General features: G+C 43.8%; 1 protein-coding gene across 1 annotated transcript; it reads left to right on the forward strand.

The window, feature by feature from the left end:
* Window positions 1–840: 840 nt before the first annotated feature.
* On the forward strand, window positions 841–10325 carry GCNT3 (glucosaminyl (N-acetyl) transferase 3, mucin type). The gene is made up of 4 exons (XM_030814495.1): window positions 841–1506; window positions 6187–6376; window positions 6687–6779; window positions 7695–10325. Exon 4 carries the CDS (start codon window positions 7755–7757, stop codon window positions 9069–9071), a length of 1317 nt encoding a protein of 438 aa, XP_030670355.1. The 5' UTR covers window positions 841–1506; window positions 6187–6376; window positions 6687–6779; window positions 7695–7754; the 3' UTR covers window positions 9072–10325.
* The last annotated feature ends 10032 nt before the right edge of the window (window positions 10326–20357 follow it).

The following is a 20357-nucleotide window of genomic DNA, read 5'->3' on the forward strand; positions in this document are numbered from 1 at the left end:
CAGAGTCATAAACCAGAGGTCACAAGATGGTGACTTCCCAAACTGCTCCTATAGATAACATCAGTATTTTGAGACCTAAAGGACTGGTCTTTGAGATATTTTTCAGATTTAGTGTTTTGGCAGACCAAGAGATACCACCTGGACCTGTGACCAAGAAACTAACTCAACTGGTTCTGTGACCTACAGCTGGGAAGTGACTCAGCTGTAGCTTTGATACCCCTATAATTTCATCCTTAGCCAATCAATTGTTTCAGTTCCCCATCCCCCTACCCACCAAAATACCTTTTAAAACCCTATGATATGGTTTGGCTGTGTCCCCACCCAAATCTCATCTTGAATTCTCATGTGTTTTGGAGGGAACCGGTGGGAGGTGATTGAACTATGTGGATGGGTTTTTCCTGCTCTGTTCTCATGATACTGAATGAGTCTCTTGAGATCTGAGGGGTTAAAAAGGGGAGTTTCCCTGCACAAACTCTCTTCTCTTGTCTGCCACCATGTGAGACGTGCCCTTCATCTTCTGCCATGATTGTGAGGCCTCCCCAGCCACGTGGAACTGTAAGTCCAATAAACATCTTTGTTTTATAAATTGCCTGGTCTTGGGTATGTCTTTATCAGCAGCATGAAAACAGACTAATATATCCTCCCCCTCCCCCCTCTCCCCTCCCCTCCCCCTCCCCTCCCCTTCCCCCCTCCTCCTCCCCTCCCCTTCCCCCCCTTCCCCCCTCCTCCTCCCCTCCCCTTCCCCCCTCCTCCTCCCCTCCCCTTCCCCCCTCCTCCTCCCCCTCCCCTTTCCCCCCTCCCCTTTCCTCTTTCCCTTCCTTCTTTCCTTCCTTTCTTTTCTCTCCTCTCTGTCTTTCTTGCTCTCTCTTTTTCTTTTCTTTCTTTTCTTCTTTAATCTCTTTTCTCTTCCACTCCAGGCCATGTGAAGTGCATCCAGGAGGGCTGTCTAGAGCGAGGGTGGACTTTGAGTGCAGAGAGGAGGTGGAGCTCTAAGGAGGAACCTACAGGCTGTCCCTGTCTTTCAGCAAATTGCATCCGGTCTGAGCTTCACTTTACAACCCTGATTAGAAACCAGTTTGATCACACTGGATCTTTTAACCATTTGTCTGTGGCTAGAGATCATAACTTCATCTTTGTTAAGAGCCCACTGCCTAGAACATTTATTTAATGTTAGAGCTCAAAACACCCTACTCCCCTCTCCCCATCTTCTTTAGTGCCTTCAGTCTTTTTCAAACCCTAGCTCCAGCCTAATAAGTAACACATTAACTGGGTTTTCCTATTTATCTATCCTCTTGCATTGCTTCTCTGAGTCAGAGCCTCTTCTCTCTAAGTCACTGGAACTGCCCTTGATACTTGTGACCTGCCCTATACTCAGCAGTTTTTGTTCTGGGAAGCCCTGGGATTCTGCTAATACCTATCACTGTAGGTGCTGAATGGAAACAGATAAAGAACATGACCTCAAGGAGCTTCCTGTCAATGAGAAGACCAAGCTGACGCCTGGCAAAGGTAAATGCCACCATAACAAAGTAAGTAAAAGCGTGCATTAGGTCATTTGTAAATTCAGCTTAAGATGAATCCTACTTCTTAGGCCCTTCTCTGGTGTTGGGACTGTAGGGTTCCTTGAGCCTCCATCAAGGTTAACATCAAATCCCACTGGTTTCTCTCAGCACCACCTTGATGACCCTAGCTTAATTTCTCTGTTTCCCATGACTGGAACTCTTAGGCCTTTCCACAAACATACAAGGATTTATAATTCAAAGCTCAAGGGATGAAGTTAAAGCTATTGGCCTATAGGAAGCCTGAATTCGTGATTAGGAGAAAAAGATTTAGGAGTCTGAGTGGGAAGAGTTTGCTATTTCAAAGACAGCATCATAGTAGTAGTCATTGTGGGAAAACTCAGGACTGGGTTGGACTTACTTATATTATGTTGCTTTATATTTTGGTTACTGAGGAAGGTGAAGGTCATCCTTTCAGTTCTTGGGATGTCTAAATAGCTTCATGACTCCCAGGCTGTTGGATAAATTTGCTTTCAGCATCATTTGGCTGTACCTTTTGTCCTTAGCTAGTGGTAAAAGGAACCCTGTGAAAAGCCTCATACCCTAGGTTTAAGTTTTCGCCTTGAAATGTGCCTGGGATCCCAGGCAATCTGGGACTGTGCCCTTCCTCCCTCTTGCCAAATGCCCTGTATGTTCTTCAGGGCTAGCATGGAAGTAAGGTGAGGAAGCTGCTGGCATCTTTCTGAATGCTTGCCTGATCTCTATGGGTTGCTTCACCCCCGATCTTCCTGTGCCCTTCCGCAGCCATTCTGTGCCCTCTCCTGTACCTCCCTGGGGTCAGCTGCAGCTCATCCCTGGTCTTGTTCTCCTTGAGGTGCTGATGGTGACAACTTACAATAGAGTTTCTCCATAGAGCACAGAGATGGAGGGCAATTCTTAGTCCTTTCCCTCACTACATCATAAGCATTAACACTTCTCCTCGGTCCACAGCTCAGGAGTGCTACTTGTAACAACCTTGAGTTATTTTGTCAGTAAAATAGGTCTTTGTGGGCTAGCACTGGATCTATTTCATGATAACCTTCACTGAGGGGCTGCAAGTACCAGGCTGCATTTGCCTGGTCCTTCATATGTATCTTCTTTAATCTTCTCAACAGTCATACAAAACAAATATTAGCATTAGCTTCTATTATGCAAAGGAAGTCACTAAAATACAGATTGATGAATGAATTTGCTGCAGATCATTCAGCTTGAATGCGGCAGAGCCAGGATCCAGACCTAGCTTTTTCAGGCTGAGTCCCACACTGGGCTTTATTACTAGGTACTTGGCGTTACTATAACGTAGATCATCTCAACAAAATAGAGCCACGATTTGTTAATGTGATATTAACAAATATTTAACACACAACCAACTTACTTTGGATACCTTAAAAATACAATATTTGGCTGGGCACGGTGGCTTATGCCTGTAATCCTAGCATTTTGGGAGGCTGAGGCGGGGAGATTGCTTGAGCTCCTGCGTTCAAGACCAGCCCAGGGGAACAGCAAACCCCATCTCTACAATAAATAAATAAAAATAAATAAATAAAAAGAAAAATAAATTGGCTGGGTGTAATCTCAGCTACTCCGGAGGCTGAGGTAGGAAGATCGCTTGAGCCCAGGAGGCAGAGGTTGCAGTGAGCTGAGATGGTGCCACTGCACTCCAGCCTGGGCTGTATAGCCAGACCTCGTCTCAAATGACAACAACAAAAATATTCAGGCCCAGCACAGTGGCTCACACTTGTAATCCCAGCACTTTGGAAGCCCAGGAGCTTGAGACCAGCCTGGACAACACAGTGAAACCCCGTCTCTCCAATAAAAATTAAAATTAGTTGGGCATGGTGGCATGTGCCTGTAGTTCCAGCTACTTGGGAGGCTAAGGTGGAAGGATGGCTTGAACCCAGGAATTCGAGGCTGCAGTGAGCTATGATATGCCACTGCTCTCCAGCCTGGGTGACAGCGAGACCCTGTCTCTGAAAAACACATACACAAACAAAAGCCCTCAAGTATTCAAAGTGTTTTCTGTTTCTGAGAGTTTCCATAATGCAGTTTTTATTGGAATAAAGGTAAGACTTGAGGGGGACACCAAAGAAAAGTAAGATACGAATAAAGTGGAGGAGTTTTTCTTGATTAGAATACTGAAGCAAGTGCTTAACCCATAATCATTCTTGTCACAGAGATCTGACACTCAACAATGGAAAGTCACTGAGAATCCCAGTACTGCAGAAAACAGCCTGTGGAGCAGGGCCCAAATAGGGGTGCAGATGACCCTGTTACCAGAAAGCGGTCCCGATCCAGACCCCAAGAGAGGGTTCTTGGATCTTGTGCAAGAAAGAATTCAGGGCGAGTCCGTAAAGTGAAAGCAAGTTTATTAAGAAAGTAAAGGAAGAAGAGAATAGCTACTCCATAGACATAGCAGCCCTGAGGGGACTACGGGTTGCTCATTTTAATGGTTATTTCTTGATGATATGCTAAACAAGGGGTGGGTTATTCATGCCTCCCCCTTTTAGACCATATAGGGTAACTTCCTGTTGTTGCCATGGTATTTGTAAATTGTTATGGCACTGGTGGGACTGTAGCAGTGAGGAGGACAGGAGGTCACTCTCGTCACCATCTTGATTTTGGTGGGTTTTAGCCGGCTTCTTTACTACAATCTGTACTATCAGCAAGATTGTTATGACCTGTATCTTGGGCCGATCTCCTCTATCTCATCCTGTGACTTAGAATGCCTTAACCATCTGGGAATGCAGCCCAGTAGGTCTCAGCCTCATTGTACCCAGCCCTTATTCAAGATGGAGTTGCTCTGGTTCAAGCACCTCTGACAACCCTACATGACTTTCTTGTCTTTGCTGTGGCTTCATCTACAGTCACAGGCTGGTGGGCAGAGGACCAAAAAAATAAAATACCTAAATTCTCTACGGTGAAAGTCTTGGAGGTGTGTGCATGTAAACAGTTCATGCACCAAGAAGGCAACTCTGACTCATCTCCATTATTGCCTCATTATCTTCAGAAGAAACCCACCCTTCTCAACTATACTTTGTAATGCTGGAGATTATTCATGCCTCTTGCAAAGCACGTTTCTGCTTAAACTCTGCCAATAAAGGGCACTGGAGGGAGACAGCCGGTTGGAGGAGGGACTTCCTGTTTGCTTCCTATCTACTTCCTGCTTCTGTGAGCGTCACCATGTCAACGCCTATTTACCTCTCAGTGGCTGTTCCTTTGTGTAGCGGCGCTAAATTCAGTTTACAGGGGCTATCAGCAGAGATTTCATTTGCCTCCTGAGAGGTCTGGATCTCAGCCCAGAGGGCCGTCCTGTGAGCTCAGAGACCTCAGCATTAGTTGAGTGATCCCCACTCTTCAGAGCTATGAGTTTCAGCTTCTTTGGTGCCCCTCCACCCAAAATTTCAATTTAATAATTTTCAATTCCTCCCTTAATTCCCTCAATCTAGGAGTGTTAGCTACGTCCAACAATTGCTAGTGCTTCAATAGTGCCCCCTTCCCCAACATTTTATACCTTAACTTTATACCTAGTTGAGTTCTTTATATTAAATTTGCTCTGTTTGGGCTGGGCATGGTGGCTCACTCCTGTAATCCCAGCAGTTTGGGAGGCCGAGGTGGGAGGATCGCTTGAGCCCAGGAATTTGAGACGAGCACGGGCAACATAGCAAGACCTCATCTCAACTAAAAAAAAAAAAAAAAAAAATATCTCCGCATGGTGGTGTGTGCCTGTGGTCCCAGCTACTTGGGATGCTGGGGCAGGAAGATGGCTTGAACCCAGGAGGTCAAGGCTGCATTGAGCCGTAATCATGCCACTGCACTCCAGCCTGGGCGACAGAGCCAGACACCTTGTAAAAACAACAAAACACTTGCTCTGTTCAGATATTTGGCTAGGAATGTTGCTTTTTAGGAGGAGCAGTTGGGGGCCAGGTGTGGGAGAGGCTAGCAATGTCAGCAGCTTTGAAGAGGGCGTTTTGTAATCTATATCATGGCCAAAACCACCCCATGGGGCTCTCACTGAAGTCCAACAGCCCATAGTGTAATCCATTCCTTAGACTGCCAACAGCTCTAGACTCACAGACATTAGTGAGGGAGCTCTGCAAACTGGAACCCTGTGGGTATTTCTACAACCTACAGATTATTAATAGTCGTGCAAAGGCAGGCAAATGGATGTTTTCTGGTAGGGGGCCGGGAGGGAGCAGTTGCGTTTGAAGAATGAACTATGGATTTCATTGATTCGCTTTTTTCAAAGAAAAGTAAAATAACAAAAAAAAATCCTTGAAGAGTATTTTTATTCCCACCTCCTGTAATGTTCAGGGAACATGAGTGACATTTGGACTCCCAAACAAAAGAAGGCAGGGGCATATCTATGGTTTCTATGGTTCCTTGTTGAGGGAAAAAGGCTTTCAAGTTCTTGCGTGAGCACTGACAGGCTTTTATGAATAGTTCGTGACACAGGTACAAACTGGGCTGTTCTGGCTGAAATATCTGCTTGCCTTCTCGGATATTGCCAGCATTCTTTCCTGCCTCACTCACCTCCCTGAATGACTTGGGCTTGAGAATGTTTCTGCATGATTTTTCTGAGCTTGCTGTCTTACCTGAGAGCAGGAAGTCAAAAGGTGAGTGATGGAGCCACCTGCTGCCCTCTACTTTGCAGATATTAAAGAGGAGCCAGAAACTGTTCCTTGGACATCTTCTGAGTGTCAGAAAATACCTTCTGGAGGGTTAGAAGATCAGGGGACATGGTTGTTCACATTTGCTGCTGTGGAACACTGCCAGTCTTCACTTGGAAACAGAATCACACCTTGTGAAGAGATCATCCCTAAGCAGGAGAGAAGCTACTAAAGGTGAGAATTTTCTTCATTTTTCATTTTCCTTCCTCTTAGATTCCCATAAAAGCTATTACTAAAGAGAATACAATCTTAAGTTTAGAAATAGCTACAGCAAGGGAAAATAATCATCGCTTGAAGGATGTGGCACATTTTGTCCTTCTCCTTTTAGGGATTATTTTCTATAATATCTGGTTTTCTTTACTGGTATTCAGTACTCTTTATTGTATTTTCTTTTCTTTTTTTTCCATATTTATCTTAGGATTTCAATGTACAATGTTTTTTCTTTATTTGTCTTTTTTCTTTGTCTTTTTTTTTTTTTTTAAAGGAGCTTCCTGGTCTTCATCGGACAGTGAAATTTGTTTGGGAGTCCAAACAAAATATAAAAGAGCTGTAATACTTCCTGTATTGTATTTCAAAGGTAGGTGTGGTTTGCTGGAACAAGCATCAGGCTTGTAGACAAAAACACTGGGGGAGAAGAGAGAGTGGAGAGGAGTCCCGCATTTGCTTCTTAAAACATGTGTGTATTTGGCAAGTTATTTAGCTTCTGTTGTCCTATCTATAAAAGAGGCTTAATAATACGTTTTGGATTGGTTGTGAAGGTTATTAAATGGGATAGTGTAAATAAATATTTCTCAAAAAAAGATATATTTCTCGCCCACAAAAGGTACTCATTAAATACTGTATGTACACAGCTTGTGTGTAAGTATATTTTAAATTTGGATGGATACTCTGAATGATTTCAATGCATTTTGTGGATAATATCCAGTTATTTTTACTTCTTTAAGAACATTTTTTAAAAAGTGTGGCTAGATGTCACTTCTGACCAATGAATTATATATGGTGAAAAGCATTCTAATGTTATATAAATTACCAAAATAGAAGAAAGAAATGTTTTAAAAGGACCTTTATGGTTTCTAGAACCGATGCCAAGAGTCTGAATTTTATGGATTTTTCTCTCCAGATCTATCAGAAATTCCAGACCCCAGATAACAGTTACATTCTAGGGTGGTAAGGCATGAGAAGAAGAATGAGGAATGAAGGGGAGGGGGGGGGACTTGCTGTTATTGATGACACTCCATGGCAGCAGGTGCTCAGTTCTTCCTTTTCTCCTGGGGTGGAGGTGGAGCCAGATCCAGACTTGAGTGTGGTCGGCTAGTTTGTAGGGTCAGGTTACAGATCTCCATCAACAAACCAGATGTAAGGGGCTTCTAGGTAGGTCTTTACTAAGGATATTTGTCCAGGTAAGAAATATTTTTTGCCGTCAGTTTGGAATTGCACTTGATGTTTCTGGGAATGATTAGTTTGTAACTGGAGCCATTTTGTTCTGTCCAAGGATTGTGTCCTCCTCCTCCTTCCCTGTGCTCGGTCTCCACCTGTCTCCCATTCTGTGACGATGGTTCAGCGGAAGAGACTCTGCCAGCAGCATTACTTGTGGGTCCTGGGCTGCTATATGCTGCTGGCCACTGTGGCTCTGAAACTTTCTTTCAGGTTGAAGTGTGACTCTGACCAGTTGGGTCTGGAGTCCAGGGAATCTCAAAGCCAGTACTGTAGGAATATCTTGTACAGTTTCCTGAAACTGCCAGCAAAGAGGTCTATCAACTGTTCAGGGGTCACCCGAGGGGACCAAGAGGCAGTGTTTCAGGCTATTCTGAATAACCTGGAGGTCAAGAAGAAGCGAGAGCCTTTCACAGACACCCACTACCTCTCCCTCACCAGAGACTGTGAGCGCTTCAAGGCGGAAAGGAAGTTCATACAGTTCCCACTGAGCAAAGAAGAGGTGGAGTTCCCTGTTGCATACTCCATGGTGATTCATGAGAAGATTGAAAACTTTGAAAGGCTACTGCGAGCTGTGTATGCCCCTCAGAACATATACTGCGTCCATGTGGATGAGAAGTCCCCAGAAACTTTCAAAGAGGCAGTCAAAGCAATTATTTCATGCTTCCCAAATGTCTTCATAGCCAGTAAGCTGGTTCGGGTGGTTTATGCCTCCTGGTCCAGGGTGCAAGCTGACCTCAACTGCATGGAAGACTTGCTCCAGAGCTCAGTGCCATGGAAATACTTCCTGAATACGTGTGGGACGGACTTTCCTATAAAGAGCAATGCCGAGATGGTCCAGGCTCTCAAGATGTTGAATGGGAGGAATAGCATGGAGTCAGAGGTACCTTCTAAGCAGAAAGAAACCCGCTGGAAATACCACTTTGAGGTAGTGAGAGACACATTATACCTAACCAACAGGAAGAAGGATCCTCCCCCTTATAATTTAACTATGTTTACAGGGAATGCGTATATTGTGGCTTCCCGAGATTTTGTCCAACATGTTTTGAAGAACCCTAAATCTCAACAACTGATTGAGTGGGTAAAAGATACCTATAGCCCTGATGAACACCTCTGGGCCACCCTTCAGCGTGCATGGTGGATGCCTGGCTCTGTTCCCAACCACCCCAAGTACGACATCTCAGACATGACTTCTATTGCCAGGCTGGTCAAGTGGCAGGATCTTGAGGGAGACATCGATAAGGGTGCTCCTTATGCTCCCTGCTCTGGAATCCACCAGCGGGCTGTCTGTGTTTATGGGGCTGGGGACTTGCATTGGATTCTTCAAAACCATCACCTGTTGGCCAACAAGTTTGACCCAAAGGTAGATGATAATGCTCTTCAGTGCTTAGAAGAGTACCTACGTTATAAGGCCATTTATGGGACTGAACTTTGAGACACACTATGAGGGCATTGCTACCTGTGGGGCAAGAGCATGTACAAACATGCTCAGAACTTGCTGGGACTGTGGGTGGGAGACCAGGGCTTTGCAATTCGTGGCGTCCTTTGGGATAAGAGGGCTGCTATTAGAGCGTGGGTAAGTAGATCTGTTGCCTTGCAAATTGCTACCTGGGTGAATGCTGCTTGTTCTCTCACCCCTAACCCTAGAAGTTCCTCCACTAACTTTCTCACCAAGTGAGAATGAGAACTGCTGTGATTGGGAGAGTGAAGGAGGGATATGTGGTAGGGCACTTGATTTCAGTTGAATGCCTGCTGGTAGCTTTTCCATTCTGTGGAGCTGATGTTCCTAATAATTCTAGGTTTGGTAGCGTGGAGGAGAACTTTGATGGAAAGAGAGGCTTCCCTTCTGTACTGTTAACTTAAAAACAAATAGCTCCTGATTCAAAGTATTACCTCTACTTTTTGCCTAGTATGCCAGAAATAATATAAATTTAAACAGATAAAGTGTGTGAGACTTTTTCTCATAACTATTCATGACATTTAAAATCCCTAGGGGCTGGCAAGAGAGTTCTCATTATTCTGAAATGGTCCTGACAAGCTGCATGAATAGCAATTATTTTTTTTTTGAGACAGAGTCTTGCTCTGTCACCCAGGCTGGACTGCAGTGGTGCAATCTCAGTTCACTGCAACCTCTGCCCCCCGGGTTCAAGCGATTCTCCCACCTCAGCCTTCTGAGTAGCTGGGACTACAGGCATGCAGCACCATGTCTGGCTAAGTTTTGTATTTTTAGTAGAGACTGGGTTTCACCATATTGGCCAGGCTGGTCTCGAACTCCTGATCTTGTGATCTGCCTGCCTTGGCCTTCCAAAGTGCTGGGATTACAGGTGGGAACTACCGCGCCTGGCCTATGAATAGCAAATTCTAATGAAGACGGGAACAGGGCTGGTTCTTCCATTGTTAAAAGCCATCTTCATTTTGTTTATATTGCCAGGTTCGTGACTTTTCTGTAAAGGAAAACGCAGGGTGATTTAACCAGTTTGACCACCTGTATTCTTATAGGAAAATCGCAGCACTAATTCTAATTTTGTCCGCTTCACAAAGCTTAGCTAATGTTCCATAAAGGAGACAATAGCCAGTCAGGTAAGATAATGTGTAATTTATTATTCAAAGTGGAACGTGTTTTTGTAGGGGGAGAGTCTGCACTATTAATAATTGTATTGAGATATAAAAATAAACTAGGACTATTTAGCTAAACCAGGATGTCTTATTATTCCATGTTCAGGCCTCTTGAGTCAAAACTCTTTTTTTTGAGACAGGTTCTCACTCTGTTGCCCAGGCTGGAGTGCAGTGGCATGATCTTGGCTCACTGAAGCCTCCGCCTCCCGGGTTCAAGTGGTTCTCCCACCCAAACCTTGCAAGTAGCTGGGATTACAGATGTGAGCCACCATGCCCAACTGATTTTTGTGTATTTTTAGTAAAGATGGAGTTTCACCATGTTGGCCAGGTTGGTCTTGAACTCCTGGCCTCAAGTGATCCACCTGCTCCAGCCTCCCAAGGTGCTGGGATTACAGGCGTGAGCCAATGCACCCAGCCCTTTCTAAGTGTTATTCAATTCATCAAGTTTTCTCTCATGATCAACTTTCTCTATGCAAACCCTGTAACTCTGACAGTTATCACTGTGTCTGACACAGTGAGTTTTTTTATTTATAAGTTAGTTACTTTTGGCCAGGTGTGGTGGCTCACGCCTGTAATCCCAGCACTTTGGGAGGCCAAGGTAGGCAGATCACTTGAGGTCAGGAGTTCAAGACCAGCCTGGCCAACATGGTGAAACCCCATCTCTACTAAAAATACAAAAATTAGCCAGACATGGTGGTGGGTGCCTGTAATCCCAGCTACTTGGGAGGCTGAGGCAGGAGAATCGCTTGAACCTGGGAGGCGGAGGTTGCAGTGAGCTGAGATGGTACCACTGCACTCCAGCCTGGGCGATAGAGCCAGACTGAGTCTCAAAAAAATAAAAGTTACTTTTTTTTTGGTAAGATTGTACTTCTTAGGTAATGGTCATTGTCACTACCAACTTGCCTGCATTGTACTAGAGTCGTATTCACTTTGCTCCCAGCCCCACCCCGGAGATGACTGATGACTAGTTATATACACAGTGGATGTGCCCTGAGAGGTCTGTTGCCAGCAATGGTGATCGATCACTCCCTCCCCCTGCTGGCTGATGTGATGGTCCTTGGTCCTCCTCTGAAGGAGATAGAAGGGGCACACTGCCACCGTGGGAAGCAGGCAGAAAAGCCTCCCTGGGTGCGGATTCTCTGAGAAAAGGACTTTGGCCTCACAGTTAACTTACTCCAAAAGCTTTCATGTGAAATAATTTATAATTTTTTATATAAATAAAAAGATTAAAATGTGAACTTGTCATTTTTGGGGGGATAAGTTACTGAAATTTTTCAACCATTGAAATTTTCTCTAGAAATATATTCGGGTGCATAGGAAGTGTTGTTTACTTAATAACACAGGGTCTTCATATCAGAGGGGTCGAATTTAGCCCTCATTTGTTTAGTGTATTATAGAAATCATACATCACCACATCTGTTGATTTTTCTGTTCCCTCTGAGTCATATCTGTTTCTTTAACCTTTCTCTGGTAAGGAAAAGTCTCATAAATTAAATGAACAACTGTGTTTATATTACCGCTCAAGGTTTGGATTTCCTCATTTTTTATTTGTGGGCTATTGGTGAGCATTGTTTTAATAACTGCATTTTTGTTGTACAATCTGCTCATTGTAATTTTTGTCTTTCTCTTGGTTGAGTGAAAAAAAAATTTTTTTTTTTTTTTTGAAACGGGGGACTCACTCTGTTGCCCAGGCTGGAGTGCAGTGCTGCAGTCATGGCTCACCACAGCCTCGACCTCCTGGGCTCAAGCGATCCTTCCACCTCAGCCACCTGAGTAGCTGGGACTACAGGTGTGTTCAGGGAGTCTGAGGCTGCAGTGAACTATGATCATTGTGCCACTGCATTCCAGCTTGAGTGACAGAGTGAGACCCTGTCTCAAAAAGCAAAAACAAAAAACCCACAAAAGCGTTGACAGGGAATCCCTCAACAAAAAGGTGATGTTCAAGTAAAGGTCTGAAAGAAGGCCAGGCACAGTGGCTCACACCTGTAATCCCAGCACTTTGGGAGGCCGAGGCAGGAGGATTGCCTGAACCCAGGTCAACCTCCTGGGCTCAAGCGATCCTCCCACCTCAGCCTCCTGAGTAGCTGGGACTACAGGCATATGCTACTATGCCCAGCTTGAAAATTTCTCGAGAAAGAAGGAGAAGGCCGTTGATAACCTTGTTTGGGAACATGTGACATGATTCAGATGGGGAGGTCAAATACTTTGATTAAAACTGGAAAGAACACTGGGGCTAGGTGTGGTTGTTCACACCTGTAATCCCAGCACTTTAGGAGGCTAAGGTGGGAGGATTACTTGAGCTCAGAAGTTTGAGGACGCAGTGAGCCATGATCGTGCTACTGTACTGCAAACTGGGCAGGAGAGCAAGATTCTGAGTCTTAAAAAAATAATAATTAAATACCTTACCTGCTTGTCTGCTTTAAGTACCTTACTTGACCCGAATATCAGTTTTTCTATTTTTTAAAAATTCTTCTTTTTAAAGATGAGATCTCACTATGTTGCCTAGCCTGGTTTTGAACTCCTGGGCTCAAGCAATCCTCTTTCCTCAGCCTCCTGAGTAGCTGGGATTACAGGCAGGTGCCACTGCACCTGTCCCCAAGAATCTGATCTTACTGCTTCCATTTAGTCTTTTTTTTTTTTTTTTTTTTTGGAGACAAGTTTTGCTTTTCTTGCCCAGGCTGGAGTGCAATGGCGTGGTCTTGGCTCACTGCAACCTCCACCTCTGGGGTTCAAGTGATTCTGCTGTTTCAGTCTCCCAAGTAGCTGGGATTACAGGTGCCCGCCACCATGCCCGGCTAATTTTTGTATTTTTAGTATAGACAGGGTTTCTTCATCTTGGCCAGGCTGGTCTCGAACTCCTGACCTCAGGCGATCCACCCACCTTGGCTTCCCAAAGTGCTGGGATAACAGGTGTGAGCCACCGCGCCCGGCCCATTTAGTTTTGTATTACAAAGATGAAAAAGATATGGTTCCTGCCTCTATGAAGCTTGAATGTACTGGCAGTCAATGAGATAACGTCTTCATCCCACAACTATTGAGCTCTTACTGTTTACCAGGAATTGTTCTTGGCACTGGGGATACATCCGTCAAAACAGACAAAAATTCCAACACTTGTGTTGTTTGCATACTAGTGGGAAACAGACTGTAAATTATTATAAGGAAACAAATGATAGAGATCAAAGGAAGTGATGGAGAACTTGGGAGGATGGAGTAGAAAGGGAAGATACTTAAAATTTTAAATAGGGTGGTCTGGGCTGGGTGTGGAGGCTCACATCTGTAATCCCAGCACTTTGGAAGGCTGAGGCAGGAGGAAAGCTTGAGCTGTGGAGTTAGAGGCTGTAGTGAACTATGATCATTGTGCCACTGCATTCCAGCTTGAGCAACAGGGTGAGACCTTGTCTCAAAACAAAAAGAAAACAAAAACCCACAAAACCAAAACACACACACCACACACACACACACACACACACACACACACACACACACACACACACACGGGTGGACGGGAAATGCCTCAATGAAAAGGTGATGTTCAAGTAAAGATCCGAAGGAAGGTCAGGCATGGTGGTTCACGCCTGTAATCCCAGCACTTCAGGAAGCCAAGGAGGAAGGATTGCTTGAGCCCAGGTGTTCGAGACAAGCCTAGGCAACATGGCAAAACGCTGTCTACAAAAATTAGAAATATTAGCCAGGTGTGGTGGTGCACACCTGTAGTTCCAGCTACTTGGTAAACTGAGGCAGGATTACTTGGGCTCAGGAGTCAAGGATGCAGTGAACAATGCTTGTACCACTCAGTATACTTGAGCCTGGGTGACAGAGCAAGACCCCATCTCAAGGGAAAATAAAAACATCTGAGGAGATGAGGAAGTGATCCATCAGGATTAAGGGGGAAGAGCACATTCTAGAGGAAAGACTTGTAAGGCCCTGAAGCAGGAACCCACCTGTCATGTTTCAGGAACAGCGAGGAAGCTATTGTAAGTGGATTAAAGGAGGAGAAGAAGAGGAGTTAAGAGGGGCATAAAGAGGAGGCCAGTAGAGGCTTTTTAAAGCTATTGTATGGAGTTTGTCTTCTCCTTTGAGTGAAATAGGCCATTGTAGGGGTTTCTGAGCAAAGAACTCACATTTTAATAGGATGACTCTAGCCTGCTGCATTGAGAACAGACTGGCTTGGGGGCAAGGGTAGAGCAGGGAGGCCAGTTAGGAGACTATAGCAATAATCCAGGCACTATGCAATAGTGGCTTGAACCAAAGCCGTAGTAGTAGAAGTGGTGAAAGTGGCCAGATTCTGGAATTTTTTTTTTTTTTTTTTTTTTTTTGTACAGGCTAGAGTGCAGTGGCATGATCTCAGCTCACTACAGCCTCGACCTCCTGGGCTCAAGTGATCCTCCTGCCTCAGCCCCCCAAGTGGCTGGGACTACAGGTGCGTGCCACCATGCCCGGCTAACTTTGATATGTTTTATAAAGATGGGGTTTCACCATGTTTCCCAGGCTGGCCTTGAACTGCTGGACTCAACCGATCGCCCCATCTCAGCCTCCTAAAGTGTCGGGATTACAGATATGAGCCATCGCATCCAGCCTGGAAGTATTTTGAAGGTTCAGTGTGAGGATTTGCTGACAGATTGAGTTTGAGAGAAATAGAGGAGTAAATAACTCCAAGGGTTTTATCTTGTTAGAAGGATGGTGTTGCCACTAACTAAGATGGGAAGCCAGTGAAAGACTGGTTTTTCAGGGAAGGTCAGGACTTTGTGAACATATAAAACTGCAGATGGCTATTAGATATCCAAGTAGAGACGCTGAAGAGATGAATGTATATAGAAGTCTGAATTCGGGAGAGAGATCTGGATTGGAGTTACTTACCTGATATTTAACAGCTTACAGACTGTGTAAAGTCATGAAATGGATAAGAGCCTTAAAAGAGAGAAAATGGAATAGAGGCTACCAAATGAATTCCAGGTTCCAAAATGCAGAGGGCAGGGAGACAAGGAGAAACCAGCAAAAGAGAGTAGGAAAGAAGCAACTAGAGTGGTAGAAGGAAAATGGGGTGAGTGTGATGTTCTGGAAGCAAACAGGAAAAAGTGTTTCAGGAAAGAGAGAGCTGATGATTGCATCAAAAGCTGCTGAGACTTGCATATGATGAGGATGAAGAAGTGACTATTGGATTTAACAACATGGAGATGACCTTGATAAGATCAGTTTTTGTGGAGTGTGGAGGTGAGCACTTGATTGGAGGTGGTTCAGGGAGAACAAAAGTGGATTCAGCAAGTATAGAAAATCTTTTGAGGAGTTTTACTTGAAGCCAAAAGAAGCAGAAATAAAGTACAGTAACTGGTTAAGAGAAGGTTATCTTGAAAATGTATAGAGTGGTAACCTGTTTGTATATTGATGGGAAAGATCTAGTCAAGAGGAAAAGATGTAGGAATGAGTTGGGAGGCTTGCCAGAATGACATCTTTGGAAAGAAAAGAGGGATGATTATTTAAGGGCCCAAGAAGAAAGGCTTGTCTTTGATGGAAGTATGAACAGTTCACCCACAGTAACAGGAGTGAAGGCAGCATGGATGGACTCAGCTGTAGTAGATGGGTGGATGTTGTGGGATCTGTGGGATTTTCTCATTGTGTCGCCTAGACTGGAGTACAAGGGCATGATCATGGCTCACTGCAGCCTCAATCTCCTGGGCTCAAGCGATCCTCCCACCTCAGCCTCTCAAGTAGCTGGGACTACAGACATGCACTATGATGCCTTACTAATTAAAAAAATTGTAGAGATGGGGTTTTGCCATGTTGCCTAGGCTAGTCTTGAACCGTTGGCCTCAAGCAGTCCTCCTGCCTCAGCCTCCTAAAGTGCTGGGATTACAGGTGTGAAACACTGTATCCAGCCTCTTTTTCAACTAACATCTTATCTGAGGTATAATATCCATATGCAAAAATACAAAAATTCCAAATATCTAACTCAGGAATTTTTACAAAGTGAGCACACCTGTGTAACTAGAACCCTGGTCAAGAAAGAGAACATTCCCAGCAACCCAGAGTATCTCTTGTGTTCCTTTCCAATGACTTTCCAAAAATAACCATTGTTCTCACTTCTAACATCACAGATTATTTTGCCTGTTTTTGAATTTTATGTAAGTACTATGTTCTCTTTTGTTTATGGCTCCTTAAACTCTACATTATGTTTACAAGATTTATCTATGTTGTATGTAGCAGTTCAGTGATTCAGGAAACTCAACAATATGTTTACAAGATTCATCTATGTTTTTTGTAGCAGTTCAGTGATTCTCACTGCTGTGTAATCACTGTATGAATATACCATAGTTGATCCATTCTATTGATGGACATTTGGGTTGTTTCCAACTTTTGTCCATTATAAATTGTGCTCCTAAGGACCTTCTTGAACATGTTTTGTAGTAAACATATATATACAGGCATATTTCAGAGTTATTGTGAATTTGGTTCCAGGCCACTGAGTAAAGCAAATTTTACAATACAGCAAGTCAGACAAAGTTTTAGATTTCCCAGTGTATATAAAAGTTATGTTTACACTGTATCTGTGCAATGGCATTATGTCTAAAAACACAATGTATATGCATTATTATAAAAACACTATTGGGTAACCAGTGCAAAAAAATACTTTATTGCTAAAAAAAATTAATAATCTGAGCCTTCAGTGAGACATAATCTTTTTGCTGACGTAGGTCTTGTCTCAATGTTGATGGCTGCTGACTGGTCAAGGGTGGTGGTTGCTGAAGGTGGGGGCGCTGTGGCAATTTTAAAAAATAAGACAGCAGTGAAGTTTGTCACATTGATTGACTCTTCCTTTCATGAAAGATTTCTCTGTAGCATGCTATGCTGTTTGATAACATTTTACTCACAGGAGAACTTCCAAAATTAGAGTCAATTCTCTCATACCCCAGTGCTGCTTTATCAACTAAGTTTATGTAATATTCTAAATCCTTTGTTGTCATTTCAACAATGTTCATAGCATCTTTGCCGTGAGTGGATTTCATCTCAAGAAACCACTTTTTTTTTTTTTCTTTTGAGACAAAGTCTTGATCTGTTGCCCAAGCTGGAGGGCAGTGGTATGATCCTGGCTCACTGCAACCTCGGCCTCCCGCATTCAAGTGATTCTTCCACCTCAGCCTCCTGAGTAGCTGGAATTACACGCGTGCGCCACCACACCTGGATAATGTTTATATTTTTAGTAGAGATGGGGTTTCACCATGTTGGCCAGTCTGGTCTTGAACTCCTAACCTCAACTGCTCCACCTGCCTTGGCCTCCAAAGTGCTGGGATTACAGGTGTGAGTCACCATGCCTGGCCAAGAAACCACTTTCTTTGTTCATCTATAAGAAGCAACTCCTCATTTGTTCCAATTTATCATGAGATAAAATTCTAGTTCTCTTGCTCTTTCTACCACATCTGCAGTTACTTCCTCCATTGAAGTTTTTTTTTTTTTTTTTTTTTTTGAGATGGATTCTCAGTCTGACACCCAGGCTGGAGTGCAGTGGCGTGATCTTGGCCCACTGTAACCTCCACCTCCCGGGTTCAAGCAATTCTGTCTCAGCCTCCCAAGTAGCTGGGACTACAGGTGCACGCCACCACACCCAGCTAACTTTCGTATTTTCAGTACAGATGGGGTTTCACCATATTGGTCAGGCTGGTCTTGAACTCCTGACCTCAGGCAATCCACCAGCCTCGGCCTCCCAAAGTGCTGGGATTACAGGTGTGAGTCATGCGCCTGGCCTCCACTGGAGTCTTGAACCCCAAAAAGTCATCTATGAGAGTTGGAATCAACTTTCTCCCAACTCCTGTTAATGTTGATATTTTGGCCTCCACACCATGAATCACAAATGTTCTCAAAGGCATTTAAAATAGTGAATCCTTTCCAGAAGGTTTTACTTTTTTTTTCTTTTCTTTTTTTTTTGAGATGGAGTCTCTGTCACCTAGGCTGGAGTGCAGTGGCACGATCTCGGGTCACTGCAACCTCTGCCTCCTGGGCTCAAGCAATTCTCCTGTTTCAGCCTCCCGAGTAGCTGAGACTACAGACACATGCCACTATGCCTGGCTAATTTTTGTATTTTCAGTAGAGACGGGGTTTCACCATATTGGTCAGGCTGGTCTGGAACTCCACACCTCAGGTGATCCACCTGCCTCGGCCTCCCAAAGTGCTGGGATTACAGGCGTGAGCCACCATGGCTGGCCTCCAGAAGGTTTTTCTTTTTCCTTTGAGACAGAGTCTCACTCTGTCACCCAGGCTGGAGTGCACTGGCACAATCTTGGCTCACTGCAACATCTGACACTTGGGTTCAAGTGTTTCTCCTGCCTCAGCCTCCTGAGTAGCTGGGATTACAGGCATGCGCCACCATGCCCAGCTAATTTTTGTATTTTTAGTAGAGACAGGGTTTCACCATGTTGGCCAGGCTGGTCTTGAACTCTTCAGCTCAGGGGATCCACCTGCCTTGGCCTCCCGAAGTGCTGGGATTACATGCATGAGCCACCATGCCTGACCCAGAAGATTTTTCAATGGACTTTGCCCAGATTCATCAGAGGAATCACTATCTGTGACAGTTATAGCCTTACGAGATATTTTTCTTAAATAATAAGACTTGAAAGTTCAACTTACTTCTTGATACATGGGCTGCAGAATGGATTTTGTCTTAGCAACCATGAAAACAACATGAATTTCCTTGTATGTCTCTATCAGAGCTTGAGTGACTAGGTATGTTATAAACAAGCAGTAATCTTTTTTTTTTTTTTTTCCCTGAGCAGTAGTTGTCAACAGTGGGCTTAAAATGTTCAGTTATCCCTGCTATGAACAGGTGTGCTGTCATCCAGGCTTAATTCTTAAGGGTACTAGGATTTTCAGCATGGTAAATGAACACTGGCTTCAACTTAAAGTCACTCTCTGCATTAGCCCCTAACAAGAGAGTCAGCCTGTGCTTTGAAGCCAGGTATTGACTTGTCCTCTGTAGTTACAAAAGTCCTAGAAGGCATCTTCCAATGGAAGAATGTTTGGTCTACAAGGAAAAATCTGTTGAGTGCAGCCATCTCCACCAATTATCTTAGCTAGATCTTCTGGATAACTTGCTGGAGCTTCTACATCAGCACTTACTGCTCCGTCTTGCATTTTTATGTTCTGAAGATGGCATCTTTCCTTAAGCCTCACAAATCAACCTCTCCTAACTCCAAACTTTTCTTCTGCAGCTTCCTCACCTCTCTCAGCCTTCACAGAATTGAAGAACATTAGGACCTTGCCTGGATTGGGCTTTGATTTAAGGGAATGTTGTGGCTGGTTGGATTAGGCTTTGGTTAAAGGAATGTTGTGGCTAGTTTGATCTTCTGTCTAGAGCATTCAAACTTTCTCCGTATTGGCAAAAAGGCTATTTCACTTATTCATGGGTTCACTGAAGTAGCACTTTTTTTTTTTTTTTTTTTTTTTTTTTTTAGTGGTTCTGCAAATGGAGTAAGAACTAGCACTTTTACTTTTCTTCAAGAATTTGTCCATTGTGTTTATGACTTGGCTGACTTTTACACAAGAGGTCCAGCTTTTGACATGTCTTCCTTTCTAAGCTTGATCATTTCTAGCTTTTTTTGTTTTTAAGACAGTAGTTTTAAACTGTCACCTAGGCTGGAGTGCACTGGTGCCATCATGGCTTACTGCAGCCTCGACCTCCAGAGCTCGGATTATCTTCCCACCTCAGCTTCCCAAGTAGCTAGGACTACAGGTGCCTGCCACTATGCCCAGCTAATTTTTTGTATTACTATTTTTTAATAGAGATAGGATTTTGCCATGTTGCCCAGGCTGGTCTTGAACTCTTGGGCTCAAGGGATCCTCCTGCCTCAGCCTTCTAAACTGTTGGAATTACAGGTATGAGCCATTGCACCTGGCCATTGCTTTCAATGCTTTTGGGTATATACCCAGAACTGGAATTGCTGGATCATTTGGTAAATCTATATATATATATACACACACACGCATATACAAACATATATATACACATATGTACACACATATATACATATATATACATACACATATATACATATATACACATATATACATATATACACATATATATACACATATATACATATATATACACATATATACA

This window comes from Nomascus leucogenys, chromosome 6 (genome assembly GCF_006542625.1).
Source record: "Nomascus leucogenys isolate Asia chromosome 6, Asia_NLE_v1, whole genome shotgun sequence".
Lineage (NCBI taxonomy): Eukaryota > Metazoa > Chordata > Mammalia > Primates > Hylobatidae > Nomascus > Nomascus leucogenys.